Consider the following 15,558-nt stretch of genomic DNA (forward strand, 5'->3'; position numbering starts at 1 on the left):
AGTGATTTTCAGATTTAACATTATCTGTAACAACAATTTAATATACATCCTGAAAGAAGTTGAGTGAGTCATCAGATTATGCCTATGCTCTACTAATGCTGGGATTCTTTAGATTAGGGCTTTTCAACTAGTGGTATGTGTACCACTGGCGGTACATCGGTACCTGGCAGGCAGTACGCTTACGATGGGTTGAAAAGCACTGGGGGAAAAAACATGTAAAATGAAGTGTAAAAGTGTAGCGTGGAGGTGAGCTGAAGCGGGGACAACACAGCATAGGCCTGTGGGAGAGTCAGCTGGAGCTGCGGTGTTGCCGGGGCTCTGCTGAGTGCTCAGGATCCACACAGGGCTCCAGCTGACTGGCGCTTCCAGAAGCTGCGTGCAGCCTGGGGAAAGGAGTCAGTTGCAGCTACACCAAAGACAAAAGGAGGAGAAGGGGATAGACAGACACGCCCACGAGGTGTATATATTTGGCCTGGGGCCACCCTAGAGACAGTGAGGGGCCGGCCCACCCTAACCCGTAATCAAAGGAAAACCCTTAATTCAGCGGGCCAGAAGGCAGCTTACCACTGTGCTCCTCCGTTTCCTTCTCCTTGCCCCCTGGGCACAGATGCAGTTGCAACTCCTCGCCATAGCTAGGGCGGGACTTGCGAGTACCTCCGTCCTGCAAAGTGGCGCTCCTGCCCGCCACCATGCTGGCAGGCCTGACTAAAGGCTGCGCGCTCCAGCTTCACTCTGCCAAGAAGGGGGGCAGCAACCAAGACTACAGCAGCTCTGCAGCTTGTCAGTGGCGCTCAAAGGCTGCCCAACTTTATCCTGCAATTTTGGGGTTGGAAAGTGGAGGGGCAGTGCTGTGTTTGCAGGCCTGGTGGCACCTACTGAAAAGCCACCTGTTCCCCCCTCCCCCCACAGCTACTTCCTTCAGAGCCATCCTGATGCCGACGGGTCTGCCAGCATAGATCCGCCAGCTTCATCCTGCAAAGCACGGGTCAGCCGGCGCTCTCACCTGTCTGCCGCCATGCCGGCAGGCCTGGCGGGATGAGGATGGCTCTGAAGGAAGTAACTGCAGGGAGGGGGGGAAGCAGGAGGCTTTCCAACAGGTGCCGTCAGGCCTGCAAACACGGAGCTGCCCCTCCCCTTTGTGGCCATGCAGTTCTGAAACCAATGGGCTGATGCTGGGGAGGAGAATCTTATTAGGGCAAAACGAGCGTAGTCCACCATGGTTTATTGATTGCAAACTTTTCCTCGGGTTTTCCTATCCCTTCCTGAGCTATTAAAATCACATTGGCAAGGTCTATACTGAACATCTGCCTGCAAACTACTCAACTGGATTTTAGCCTAGCCCCTTGTGCAATCTCAGGCCACATTCTGGAGGTAAGAGGATGTAGTAATAGGGCCTTGGTGGAGCAGTGGGCTAATGCCTCCTTAAGTAACACCAGCTGCCTGCAATTATTGCAGGTTCGCATCCCACCAGGCTCAAGGTTGACTCAGCCTTCCATCCTTCCGAGGTAGGTAAAATGAGGACCCAGATTGTTGGGGGCAATTAAGCTGACTTTGTAATAATGCCGCTTGGGGTGTGTGTGTGAAAGCCCTAATAAGCAGGCATATACATAGAATGAAGGCTACTGCTAAGCTTGTAAGCCGCCCTGAGTCTTCGGAGAAGGGCGGGATATAAATGGAATTTAAAAAAATAATTGATTCATTATTTATTCTTGCCTTTACCAGGAATAACTATGTTGTTTGACGACTTTGCTAACAACCTGCAGGCTGTGAACTTTCCTTTCCCCCTTGGGGAAAGAATTCAGGAGTGCTAGATTTATTTTTCCTGCTAATTACACTATACCTTGTGGGTTTTTAAAGGAGCGTATGAGAAAAAAAACTGTCTGAAAATTAAAGGATGTATGGATTGAGTTGTGTGACAGGGAAGGGAAGTACATGGACTTATGCACTTCCAGTTGCTGACAGATGTGCCACTAATATTCTGACTGGACACCTGCATACTCTCAGGGCCCAAAGATTATCTTCATTCTTCATTGGGCAGTACTGTGGATTAACTAAATTTTTCTGGGTTCTGATTTTAAGGTGAGTATCCTGAGCTATGGAGATCTTTGATCTTCTTCTTAAATACATAATAATGAAATAATGAGAACTAAAGGCTCAAAGGGAAGGCAGATTAGAAAGAACAAGACCTTTTGGGGTCTTCAATTCCCTTCCTCTTAAGAGTTCCTTAATAAGGTTTGCTCTTGCTTCCTAACATCAATAAAGGTGGTTTTTCCAGAAAATATGTGAAAGCTGTAATTAGAGATTTAACTATGTTTTCTTTTTGGCTGTGTTTTAATTTATATATAATGTATGTTTAATTGAGGAGGTCTTGGAGAGGTAGAAGTGGCCAATATGGAGGCTGCACCTTGCCCTCCAGATCTCTGTCTCCCCTGCAGATCTCTGGAGAGGAGGAGGGGGTGGTAGGGGAGCTGTGTGAGGGAAGCCTGCCCCAACAAGCCAGCATCCTTTTCAGGCACAATTGGAAATGGGAATTCCCTTTCAAGAAGGGCCAGCCTCCCTTGTGCAGGACCCGGGAGCGCTGCTCCTCTGCCGCCTCCTCTTGGTCTCCAGAGATCTGTCAAGATAGAAGTTGGACTCGGAGGAAACTGCTTCCTGCAAACCTCCTCCACCTCCTGTTTTGGCAGGAGGGGGCACGGACAGGGAAACACCAATGATGTCTGAGATTGGGAAAAGAACTTCTCTTTACCATGCTATACACACACACACACACACACACACACACACACACACACACACATTCCAAGCTTGGAGACTTGTATCCACATCTGAGCTAGCAAATTGCCAATCATGCCTGGGCTTGGGGAGAAGGCCCTCTCCTTCCTCTGTGGATAAAAGTCCCCAAACCTGGAATGTGGTGTGTGCGCGTCTGTGTGTGCATGTGCACACACATGTGCTTGGCTACTAGCACTTTAATTTAATTTAATTTAATTTAATTTAATTTAATTTAATTTACTGAGATTTCTATACCGCCCTTCTCCCAAAGGGACTCAGGGTGGTTCACAGGGCATGTATAAATAACAATACAAAAATTAAAAAACAATTAAATCAATGCCCAAGTTAAAACAAGAATGATAAAAAATAACAAGCCTATAAAAACCCATATACCCCCATCAGGCCAGACCCGCTAGTTCAAATAAATGGGTCTTCAACCCGCGACGGAAGGATCGGAGGTCTGATGCCGTCCGGAGCTCAACCGGCAGTTGGTTCCATAATGCCGGAGCACCCACAGAGAAGGCCCTCCCCCTGGGGGCCACCAGTCGACATTCCTTGACCGGAGGCACCCTGAGGAGGCCCTCTCTGTGGGCACGCACAGGGCGGAGGGGAGTCGACGCCGGCAGCAGGTGGTCCTCGAGGTATCGCGGACCCATGCCATGTAGGGACTTAAAGATCATAACCAAAACCTTGAACCTTACCCGGAAGACAACCGGTAACCAATGCAGCTCACGGAGCAAAGGTGTAACATGGGAGTACCGGGAAACTCCCAAGACAACTCTCGCGGCCGCATTCTGTACCAGTTGGAGCCTCCGAGTAGTCTTCAAGGGAAGCCCCATGTAGAGAGCATTACAGTAGTCTAGGCGAGAGGTCACGAGCGCGTGAGTGACCGTACATAAGGCCTCCCGGTCTAGATAGGGCCGCAACTGGCGCACCAGGCGAACCTGGGCAAAAGCCCCCCTAGTCACGGCCACTATATGATCCTCCAAAGTGAGTCGTGAATCTAGTAGGACTCCCAAGTTGCGAGCCCTATCCACAGGGGGTAAAAGCTCACCCCCCATAGAAAGAGATGGAACATCCCAGGTGTCCCGGGAAGCCGGAATGTACAGCCACTCAGTCTTGTCAGGGTTGAGTTGAAGTCTGTTCCTCCCCATCCAGACCCGAACCGCCTCCAGGCAACGGGACATCACAGCGAGGGCATCACTGGGGTGGTTTGGGGTCGAAATAAAAAGTTGGGTATCATCAGCATATTGATGATACCCAACTCCAAAACCACGAATGATCTCACCCAGCGGTTTCATATAGATGTTGAACAGGAGAGGCGAGAGGACCGACCCCTGAGGAACTCCACAAGCGAGAGTCCTAGGGGTCGACCTCTGCCCCCCTGCCAACACCGACTGCGAGCGTCCCAGGAGATAGGAGGAGAACCACTGAAGAACCGTGCCTCCCACTCCCAGTCCCCTGAGACGCCGCAGCAGGATACCATGGTCGATGGTATCGAAAGCCGCCGAGAGGTCTAATAGGACTAGGACAGAGGAATATCCCCTATCCCGAGCCCTCCAGAGATCATTCACCAGAGCGACCAATGCCGTCTCCGTGCTGTGCCCGGGCCTGAAACCCGATTGGTAAGGGTCCAGATAATCCGCTTCATCCAGGACCAGAGGGAGCTGATGCGCCACCACACTCTCAACAACCTTCGCAAGAAAGCGAAGGTTGGAGACTGGACGAAAGTTGTTCAATACAGCTGGGTCCAAGGCAGGCTTCTTGAGGAGAGGTCTCACCACCGCCACCACTTTGGGGAGGCAAGGAGTTTGTGGGGCACCGAGTTGTCCCCACATTGAGTTGTGCCAGTGTGACTTGTTCCGTTCTGACCCAGCTGTCTCGAGTCAGCTGTGTCCAGTAAGTGGCGTTGAGCAGGCTACGCCCATCTGTTAGGTGACTGGTGGTATCAAATATTGCCATATCGTAAAAGTGATACAATCTCTGCAAAGGTTGAAAAGCCCTGCTTTAGATGAGAGAGGCAAGCTGATACCATCCAGATGTTTTAGATTTCAATTTGCTTAAGTGTTTACTATGTAAAATTTGCATATTCTACTATAGTCAGTGTAATGAAATTTGCTGTTGTTGCCTTAAGGCTAAGCAAAGCCTAAGAGTGGCGCCCTTTCATCGGTTAACTGACAAGACATTAAGATTCCATAAGTGCTGAAAATTAAAGTTGAGTGTGACAGTGAAAGAGGCTAGGTCAGTGATGGCGAACATTTTAGAAACCGAGTGCCCAAACTGCAACCCAAAACTCACTTCTGTATCGCTGGGTGCTGGGTAGGCATGGCCCATTGGGTGGCTGTGGCCATTGGGTGGCTGTGGTGGTCACAGCAGACTGGGTGGGTGTGGCCAGAATTGACGTGGCCACCTCGATGTTGCTTATGGGGAGGGATGCCTGTGGGGGCAAGGCAGGGTTTGGGGAGATCCAGGGGGGTCTCTGGCGGGTGGGATGGTGTGCAGGAGGCTCATCCTGCGGGGTGAGGTGAGGCGAGGCAGGGGGCAGGGCAGGGGTGCCATTGCTGCAGGGCAAGGCAAGGTGAGGCAGGGGCCGGGGTGGCTGCTGCCTGACACCATCGGCCCCTGCACACAGCGAGTCCATGGGGGCCAACTGTGTCCATCAGCAGCCATAGCCTGCTGCTCCCTCAGTTTCGGCACAATGTGGCTGTTTGCCTCCTGCTGTGGCCATTTGCCACCTCCCGCATTGCACCTAATGCTGCTATGAGGCTGCAGAACAAGCCAGGCAGAGGTCAGGAACCGGTATACCGGTTTCTTACCGCCGCCCCATTTGTTCCGCAGCCTCATGGCAGCGGCATTGGGCAGGAGGTGGCAAATGGCCGGTTTCGGCGTGATGCGGCCGTTTGCTGCCTCATGTATTGCGCCCAACGCTGCTGCAATGTGGCTCGGCCGAAAGTGGAACAAGTGGGGCAGGTTTCCCATCTGCCCATTCAACTACAGCTTTGGTGGCTCTGTAGGCAGAGCTGCAAAGTTCTCTTCTCTGAGAAGAGAACTTCGCAGCTCTGCCTATAGAGCCACCAAAGCAGCAGGTGGAGTGCCGGAGGCTCAGGGCGGGAGGGTGCTGAAGTGAGCGGTCGGGCCATTGGCAAGAGCAACGCGTCTGAGTGGAAAGCGGCCTTGGAACAAGTGGGGCAGGTAAGGAAAGAAATCCTCACTCCCCCCCAGAAATTGCCTTTCTTTCCTTACCTGACTTCCAGCCCCGTGCCGTATCTCCTTCACAATCCGCCGCTGCCGCCGCGTGCAAAAAAACAAAGGGGTTTTTTGGGGTGGGTGGGAAGTCAATCAATTCCATCTTTCATGAGAAGCCATAGGTTTGCCACTACGGGGCTAGGTCATGGTAGCTAGGAGGGGAAAAAAACACTGTGGTGCCCCCTTCCCTTGGTGCATTAATCACTGTTTACTTTGCTTAATGTTTAATCCAGGGTAGGGATAAGATCAGGTAATCAGTTACCTGTACAGAAGCATAGCAGCAGTCTGAATCACCTGACCTAGAACCTGAGCAGGAAAAGATCCTCGGCCTTCACATAAATACCAAGTGAGTAGAACAGAAATGTTCAGCGAGGTTCCTTAAAAGAAAGTCAGGACTCGGGAATAGATGTGCCTGACTAAAAGAGCTTTGGTGTCAGACTTTTGTTGGCAAACATCTTTCCGGTCTCAGAGGTTACCTCCTGAACATGTTCTGATTCCCTGATTGACTTTTGGACTGGCGCAAGGCTACAGAGTCAACTCGGATTCCTGGATCTTAGATTTGTCTGCCTGGAACTTACTAATAAGCTAGTTCAGTTTTCCTGAATAGTCTCTCATTCCTGCGCTATAGTGGATTATATAGTTGCCATAAAGAGCTCAAAGTCTAACTTTCTACATTTGTATTTGCTGATACAGGACAGATTTCTCTTGCAGCCCAAGCAGTAATGGCTGTGGAGGCAGTACCCAGTGACTGGGGAGGAGTGGGGAAATATTTGCAGATGCCTCAAGCAGGCGATAAGAGTTCCAGAAATGCTAGATGTTGATGATTTCTTTTGTTCTCCTAGATTTATTTTGAGAGATTATGAAAAATGCTATTTTAAAAGTATAACTGTATGTTCATTTTGGGGTGGTATAAAAGAAAGGCTGTGTCATGAGGATATTTCTTCTAAAAATGTATAATGGAACATATTTGTCTCACAGTTAGAGGGACACAAGGATAATCCTCTAGTCCAGGGTTGTCAAACTGCCGGCCCGCAGGCTGGTTGCATCATACAGAGGCCGTGCCCACCCCAGCTCCGGCAATGCAAAAAAAGTTGCGACATGTGACGCGGCAAGTTTGACACCCGTGCTCTAGTCTATAGGCACTCTCATTGCAAATGGGCATGTAATTTGTTTCTATTTTGTCACGTGTACCATTCAGTATTAAAAACATTATTTAACAGAAATACAGCTTCAATTCTTCACAATTTTAAAGTCATAGTTTTTGTTTATCCAATAATTTCTGTGGTTGGGCTTGTAATATCTCAAAAGACAGATTCACTGTAAAAAGGAGGTTAATAGATTTGAACATTGGGCCTTTTCCAACAAAATGCAATTCAGTTGTGAGAAATGTAGAGTTCTCCATTTAAGTAGGAAAAAAAATAAGTGCTACAGGTATAAGATAAGTGATAGCTGGCTTATCAGTAGTACTTGTTAAAAACGATCTGGATGTCCTGATAGACCACAGATTAAGCATGAGCCAGCAGTTTTTTCTAACTTTCAAATAAGCCAATTAAATTTTGGGTTGCATAATGGGAAGTGATATTTCCAATCTCTGCTGGAGTGGTCAGCACAGCTCAAGTATTGTGTCTAGTATTGATTACCACACACTACAAGAAAAATGCTGAGGTACTGGAAGGAATGCAAAGAAGAGCAACAAAGAAGGTTAGAGGCTTAGCCAAAGAAAAGCAAAGAGCAGGAAACATGAATTCAGTCCTCCAATACTTGAAAGGCTACCACAGCCAAGAAGATACAAATTTATTTTCCAAAGTAGGATAAGAACCAATGGGTGGACACGGAAGAGAGAAATGTGAAATAACATGGAATTTCCTGACTGTTGGAGCTATTGTAGTGGAACATCCTGGCTCATGGAATCTTGGGTACTCCATCATCAATCCAAGCTTGCACAGCCATTTATCTGCGATGGTCTGAGCATTCTTATCCTCGGGAGGAGGTTGGACTAGAAGATTTCTAGGAATCTTCTAAATCGGTGTCCCTGGTTTTTCCAATAATGCAAAATGTAATATTAACAAACCTGACCTTATTTTGTTATTTTGTTTTTAAAAGCAAGCTCTAACCATGCAATACAGCGTAAATTTTTACGTAACAATGAATTCTTTATTCTTATCCATTTGGACTATGTATCCTGTGGGAAAATTTATATTACAGATGCTTTTGAAATATTTTATGTTTTCAGAAGGTCAAATAGCTTTTATTAATACATTTCAAATCAAATTACTTTTTATTTATTTGAATTTTTTATCCCACCTTTATTATTGTTTATAACTCAAAGCAGCTAACATCCCTAATAGTCCTTCCTCCTCCTATTTTCCCCATTACAATAATCCTGTGAGGTAAGTTGGGCTGAGAGAGAGTGATTAGCCCAGAGTCAACCACTGGATTTTTATGCCTAAAATGGGACTAGAATTCATGGCCTCCTGGTTCCTAGCCCAACACCTTAAGCACTAGACCCAATGGTGCTTTTTTCAAGAGGCAACTGGACTTTGTTTTTCCTGAAGATGTTTCGCTTCTCATCCAAGAAGCTTCTTCATGAAAGCAAAACATCTTCAAGGAAAAACAAAGAAAGTTTAATTGCTTCTTGAAAAAAGCACCTTTAGGACAATCATGACCTTGGATGACTGAGAATCTTCATAGACACAAACACTAGACCCAACTGGCTGTCTTATATTGTAATATGTATAATCTAGCAAATTTTAACATCTAACATACTTTTTAATATTTATTTCAGTTTTATAAAACAAAGTAGTTAATGTGCCTGTTATGACACTGTTAATATTGTTAAATGGTATAATATCTGACTATTGCCAAATTAATAGTTTGAGTTGAATGCTAATGCATAATTATTTCCAAGTGCTTTGTTTACCCACAGAAATTATTAACTACCCAAAAGGACTGTGCTCTGCCTTTAGCTTTTTAAGTAAGTTTTAATTTGGCACTTAAACATGTTAAGTTACATTACCATACGTTACCTTACATACATCTCTGCCTGTGTGTGTGTATATAAACAATATTTATATATACGTATATTCATATATACCTATATATAATTGAAGTCACCCTAGAACAGGGGTCAGCAACCTGAAACAGTGAAAGAGCCACTCGGAACCGGTTCCCTCACAAAAGAAAAAACTGGGAGCCGCAAAGAAGGACGCGCATGCGCGCAACAAGATGACAGAACAGTGCAGCCTAAGGGGAGACATGCAGCCGCCCTGCCCCCTCCGAGATCGGCGTTTCTCAGCCCGCGCTGATCTCGCGCTCCTTACAGTCTCCCTCTCTTTGTTTCAGTTTGCTTTCTGCATTTGGGACAAAGACTTGAGATTCGGCGTTTCTCTGCACCCGCTGATCAGCGCGTGCGAAGAAACGCCCACTCCCTCTGCTGAGCCATCCCAGTTACTTCCCTGGAGCACCTCCATATCTCGCAAGGGCGCACAGGGAATCTGCATTTCTCCGCGCACGCCCATTCCCTCTGCTGAGCCGTCCTAGTTGCTTGCATTGCAGAAGGCAAGTATTTGGGATGAAGACTCGAGATTTGGCGTTTTTCAGCCCGCGCTGATCTCGCCCTCCTTACAGTCTCCCTCTTTTTGTTTCAGCTTGTTTTCTGCATTTGGGATGAAGACTCGAGAGAGGGAGACTATAAGGAGAGTGAGATCAGCGCGGGCTGAGAAACGCCAAATCTCAAGTCTTCATCCCAAATACCGTATTTTTCGGACCATAAGACGCACCTGACCATAAGACGCACCCAGTTTTTAGAGCAGGAAAACAAGAAAAAATATATTCTGAACCAAATAGCACCAGTATACTAAAACAGGGCTTTTCAACCTTTTCATCCATTGTACCACTTTTAGGACAAGGCAATGTCCGAGTACCACCAGTCACCCAGCAACGTGTCAAAAACTTGACACCCCCCCCTAAAAAAGGAAAAAAAATGATAAAGTACAGGTAGTCCTCGACTTACAATGATTCACTTAGTGACCGTTCAAAGTTACGACACTGAAAAAAGTGACTTATGACCATTTTTCACATTTATGACCGTTGCAGCATCCCCAGGGTCATGTGATTTACATTCGGATGCTTGGCAATCGATTCATATTTATGATGGTCACATTGTTCCAGGGTCATGTGATTGCCTTTTGCAACCTTCTGACAAGCAAAGTTAGTGGGGAAACCAGATTCACTTAACAATCATGTTACTAATTTAATTTCTCTCTCTCCTTCTCTTTCTCTCCCTCTCTCCCCCTCCCTCTTTCTCCTCTCCTTCTTTCTCTCTCTCCCTTTCCTTCTTTCCCTATTTTTCTCTTTCCCTCTATTTCTCCCTCTTTCTCTCTCTCCCTGTTTCCCTCCCTTTCTTTCTCCTTCTCCCTCTATTTTTCTCTTTCCCTCTATTTCTCCTTCTTCCTCTATTTCCCTCCCTTTCTTTCTCCTTGTCTCTCTCTCTCTCCCTTTCTTTCTCTCCCTCTTTCCCTCTCCCTTTCTCTCCCTCTATTTCCCTCCCTTTCTTTCTCCTTCTCTCTCTCCCTCTTTCTCTCCCTATTTTTCTCTTTCCCTCTATTTCTCCCTCTTCCTCTGTTTCCCTCCCTCTTTCTTTCTCCTTCTCTCTCTCTCCCTTTCTCTCTCTCTATTTTTCTCTTCTCTCTCCCTCCCTCCCTCTCCCATTGTCCCTTCCTTCTTTCCTTCTTTCTTCCTTCCCTCCCTCTTTGTCCTTCCCTCTCCGCGTTAGAGCAGTGCCTACGGAGGCAGCCCTGCGGCCTGGCTTTCTCTTGCAGAAGGCAGGCTGAAACGGAGCAAGGAATGCAAATCGCCCGATCTCGCGCTTCTGTGATCTCCTCTGCTCGGTTTCAGTTTCTCTTGCTATAAGACAAAGCAGGCTGAAACGGAGCGAGGGAATCTCCCTTGCTTTGTTTCAGCCTGCTTTCTCTTGTAGCAAAGAGAAGCTGAACCCGAGCAGAGGAGATCACAGGAGCGCAAGATCGGGCGATTCGCATTCCTTGCTCCGTTTCAGCCTGCCTTCTGCAAGAGAAAGCCGGGCCGCAGGGAGATTGCAGGAGCCAATTGCAATCTCCCTTGCTTTCACTTGCGGAGGTTGGGGCTGGCCATACGGATCACCTTCGGACCATAAGACGCACCCTTGTTTCCCCCCCCACTTTGGGGGAAAGAAAGTGCATCTTATGGTCCGAAAAATACGGTACTTGCCTTCTGCAACGCAAGCAACTGGGACGGCTCAGCAGAGGGAATGGGCATTTCTCCGCGCGCAGGAGAGGTCTGTTAGGGAGGTGGTGGTCCGGCGTTGTTTACCTCCCTCCTGTGTGTGTGTGTGTCGGACCCGCAGGGAACGGCTGGTAGAGGTGGCCATCTGGCGTTTCCCCCCCTCCTGTGTGTGTGTCGGGCCCACGGGCTCGACACACAGAGAGACGCAAACACCAGACTGCCACCACCTCTACCAGCCGTTCCCCGCGGGTCTGACACACACACACACAAACGAGAGTGGGAAAAATGCCGGACTGCTGCCTCCCTACCAGCCGTTCCCCGCAGGTCCGACACACACAGACACAGAGAGAGAGAGAGAGAGAGAAAAGGGGGAAAAGAAGGAGGGGATCTGGCAGCACCCAAGACTCCATATGCTGCTCAGAAACACCACCACCACACCCGCACGCCCCATCCGACCGACCCACTACTTACCTTTCCAGCAGTCCTCCCGTCTCTTCCTCCACTGCCGCCATGTGCAGTCCAAAGAAGAAGAGGTTTGTGGGCAGTCCCACAAACCAAAGAACTTCAACCAATCAATTCAAACTTCACAAGTTTTTTCTTTTCCATGAGAAGTTTGAATTGATTGGTTGAACTTTTTTAGTCCCACTTTTTTTTTTGGACTGCACATGGCGGAGGACTGGGAGCCGCAGGAGACAGCTGAAAGAGCCGCATGCGGCTCCGGAGCCGCGGGTTGCCGACCCATGCTCTAGAATATTCATGTGAATATATCCCATTAACTATAGATAACAGTGTTTTAAAACTATTTCCTTTGCAGGTTGAAATGGTGTATTCACTGCTGTCAATGTTGGGCACCCATGATAAAGATGATATGTCACGAACATTACTAGCAATGTCTAGCTCCCAGGATAGCTGCATAGCTATGCGCCAGTCTGGATGTCTTCCTCTTCTCATTCAACTTTTGCATGGCAATGATAAAGACTCTGTGTTGTTGGGAAATTCTCGTGGAAGTAAAGAGGCTCGTGCCAGAGCCAGTGCAGCACTACATAATATCATTCATTCCCAGCCTGATGATAAACGAGGCAGACGAGAAATACGTGTTCTTCATCTTCTAGAACAAATCCGAGCTTACTGTGAAACTTGTTGGGAATGGCAGGAAGCCCATGATCAGGGCATGGACCAAGATAAAAATCCAAGTATGTTGGTTGCAATTCAGGTTTCAAAACCTTTGTGAAGTATTATTTGGTGTTAACAGCTTTGAACTCTAGCTAAATGTGGAATATTTTTTTTTCCCAAGCAGGCTGTCAGAAATATAAGGTGCAAGAGGGAATGGGCAAATGTATCTATGTTAAATCATGTCATTTTTGTTATAAAGTATATATTTCTGTGTTGATTGGGAATTTTAACTTCTAAAATTTATTTTGACATGATTAATGGAGCCTCAATTTTTTTGTTCCTAAATGAGACAGTTGTTAAGTTAGTTTTGACAACCTTGCTTGCCACAGTTATGTGAATCACTGCCATTGCTAACTTAGTAACACCGTTGTTAAGTGAATCTGGCTTCCCCATTGACTTTGCTTGTCAGAAGGTCACAAAAGTGATCACATTACCTTGGGACATAGCAACAGTCATAAGTATGAGCCAGTTGCCAGGTATCTGGTTTTTTGATCACATAACCAAAGGGATTCTGCAACGGTCATAACTGTGAAAAACTGTCATAAATCACTTTTTTCAGTGCTGATGTAATTTTGATCAGCCACCAAATGAATAGTTGTAAATAGTTGTAAATTGAGGACTACCTATAAAATGAAGTTACATGGAAGTGATTACGAGCGACGGGCAATAGGTATCACATTCATTGAGAGCAAGTATGGAAGTGATCTGTTATTACTGATAACTGATCTGTTATTCTTCCTGATGCAAAACTGGCAGACTTCAATTTTTTTCCATTGCAAAAGCTTAGAGAAGTATGTCTGTTAGACTTCATTTAATAAATTGTTTGACAGTGTAACTTTAAAGTTTTTGTTGCATTCTTTAATTGATACAGTATATTAAATGAAAATGTGTTTTTTTTTTGTTCTAACATAGTGCCAGCTCCAGTTGACCATCAGATCTGTCCTGCAGTATGTGTTTTAATGAAGCTTTCATTTGATGAAGAGCATAGGCATGCAATGAATGAACTTGGTAAGAAAAAAATGACATTGCAGAAAAGTAAATCTTTCTCCTTAATATATAGTTGTTAGAAGGAGGTCTTAAAAGTCAGGACATTCTTTTGCAGGGAGCAGATATTAAGTTAATTGTTTTCACCTAATAGAATGTTTCAAAATCCACATTAAATCATTGTTTTTATTAGGTTTACTCGAAGTATTCAGAATGAATACATTTTTTAAAATTCCTTATTATGTGAAAACATACTGGGGAAAATGGGCATATAATATAGTAAAATACACTCATATACTTACAATACAGTAAAATACATTCATAAGAGTGTATATATAAATTTACATATAATTCAGGGTTTGTCTGGTGCTCTGGCAGTTTGTTTGCACTGAGACGTGCACCAAGAAAAGTGCAATTGATTGAGTTTCCATGTTTAAAAATATAAAATGCAACGGTCATTTAAGTTATCTTACTACTAGAAAAAGACTCAAAATGAAGCTTAATAATGATTTTATTAAAAAAAGGAGCAAGAAATGCCACTTGATAACTTTAGGTAGTATTTAGAAGGAAAAATAATTGAGTTTTTTAGGATCTAATTTTGAATAGCTCCATCTGGTATTTTTCATAAAATATACATAAAATTTATTTTATACATAAAATAAAGCTAAGAGAAGGATTCCAGATTAGCAGAGTAGTTATGCCAACACAGAGGTCATACATGTGTACATACACATACAAAGGCGGACACTACACACACACACAAGCTTTTTCACCAATTTAATTCAATGGTTATATTAACTATTTTATTTATATATACTTAATTACTTACTTAACTATTATATTATCTTGCTTTACCGGCAGTCTCAGCCCAAAGGTTGTACATGCATACATCAATAACCAACAGGAGTTTTCAGAGCAGCCACTGAATTCCTTTGTTTCATGTTTATATTTTACATATATATGTATAAATGAAAATTTATAAGGCTGCCCAACTCACAGTCATTGACTCCTAGAGTTTGGGGCATACAAAAAAATTTAGGGCATACAAAAAAATTTAGAGCATCCAATAAAATTTGAAATTTAGAGCACACAAGAGATTAATTCATTCTAAATGTTAAATAAACATTAAAACCTACAAAATAATATTCATTGACTCAGCCTTCCATCCTTCCGAGGTAGGTAAAATGAGGACCCAGATTGTTGGGGGCAATTAAGCTGACTTTGTAATAATGCCGCTTGGGGTGTGTGTGAAAGCCCTAATAAGCAGGCATATACATAGAATGAAGGCTACTGCTAAGCTTGTAAGCCGCCCTGAGTCTTCGGAGAAGGGCGGGATATAAATAAATAAAATTAGAGTTTCCATTAAATCAATAAAAAGAAATTGACCATATATCTGTAGTCCAGGATTATAAAACTAAGGATGTGTTATTTCCAAAAGTGATCAGTTTTGTTTCTCTTGTGTACAATAAAGCCATAATAATTACATTTGTTTCTCTTTTTTTGGTATATTAACATTTTAAAAAAAAGGAATTTTGGTAAATAAATATGCCAATTTACCAAAATATTTCTAACAAATCTTTCAATTATTTTATAGGGGGTTTACAAGCCATTGCAGAATTGCTACAGGTAGATTGTGAAATGTATGGGCTTACTAATGACCATTATAGTGTCACGTTAAGACGATATGCTGGAATGGCTCTGACAAATTTAACTTTTGGAGATGTAGCCAATAAGGTAGGTTTGAATCTATTTGGATTTATTTCTATTTATTGTAATAGATGTTTTTATACTTCACAGATTGATTCTTGCTATTTAAAGTCTTGTTGTAAATTCTGAATCTAGGTGTTGTCTGAATCTATCATCAGCAGTTTTCTTCTTGGGTGAACTAATTATAATGAGCCAAGATCCAGTTCTTTTTGTTTCATCTTATTCGTGCAGCTCTTTATTCATTGAAATTGTCTTTTTTTTTAAAAAAATGCTCCTACACTTGTTCTATGCAATGAATGTTGATCTATAATTATATATGTGTTATTTATACTTGTACTATCAATTATTCTAATTTATATTTGGATGTGTGCTTGTTTATTGTGATTTTGAAGAAGCTTATTTCAAATTTCTCCC

At 44.6% G+C, this 15,558-nt stretch overlaps 1 protein-coding gene across 7 annotated transcripts in view; it reads left to right on the forward strand.

Moving 5' to 3' along the window:
• APC (APC regulator of WNT signaling pathway) overlaps positions 1-15,558 on the forward strand; it is a 79,978-nt gene that overhangs the window by 51,023 nt on the left and 13,397 nt on the right. For all 7 annotated transcript variants that reach the window (XM_081320273.1, XM_081320272.1, XM_081320276.1 and 4 more), the window contains 3 exons: positions 12,095-12,473; positions 13,366-13,461; positions 15,032-15,171. In XM_081320273.1, coding sequence (XP_081176399.1) covers positions 12,095-12,473; positions 13,366-13,461; positions 15,032-15,171 — 615 coding nt within the window. The remainder of the gene's footprint in view (positions 1-12,094; positions 12,474-13,365; positions 13,462-15,031; positions 15,172-15,558) is intronic.

Source organism: Vipera berus, assembly GCF_964194415.1.
Source record: "Vipera berus genome assembly, chromosome: 2".
In the NCBI taxonomy this organism is placed as follows: domain Eukaryota; kingdom Metazoa; phylum Chordata; class Lepidosauria; order Squamata; family Viperidae; genus Vipera; species Vipera berus.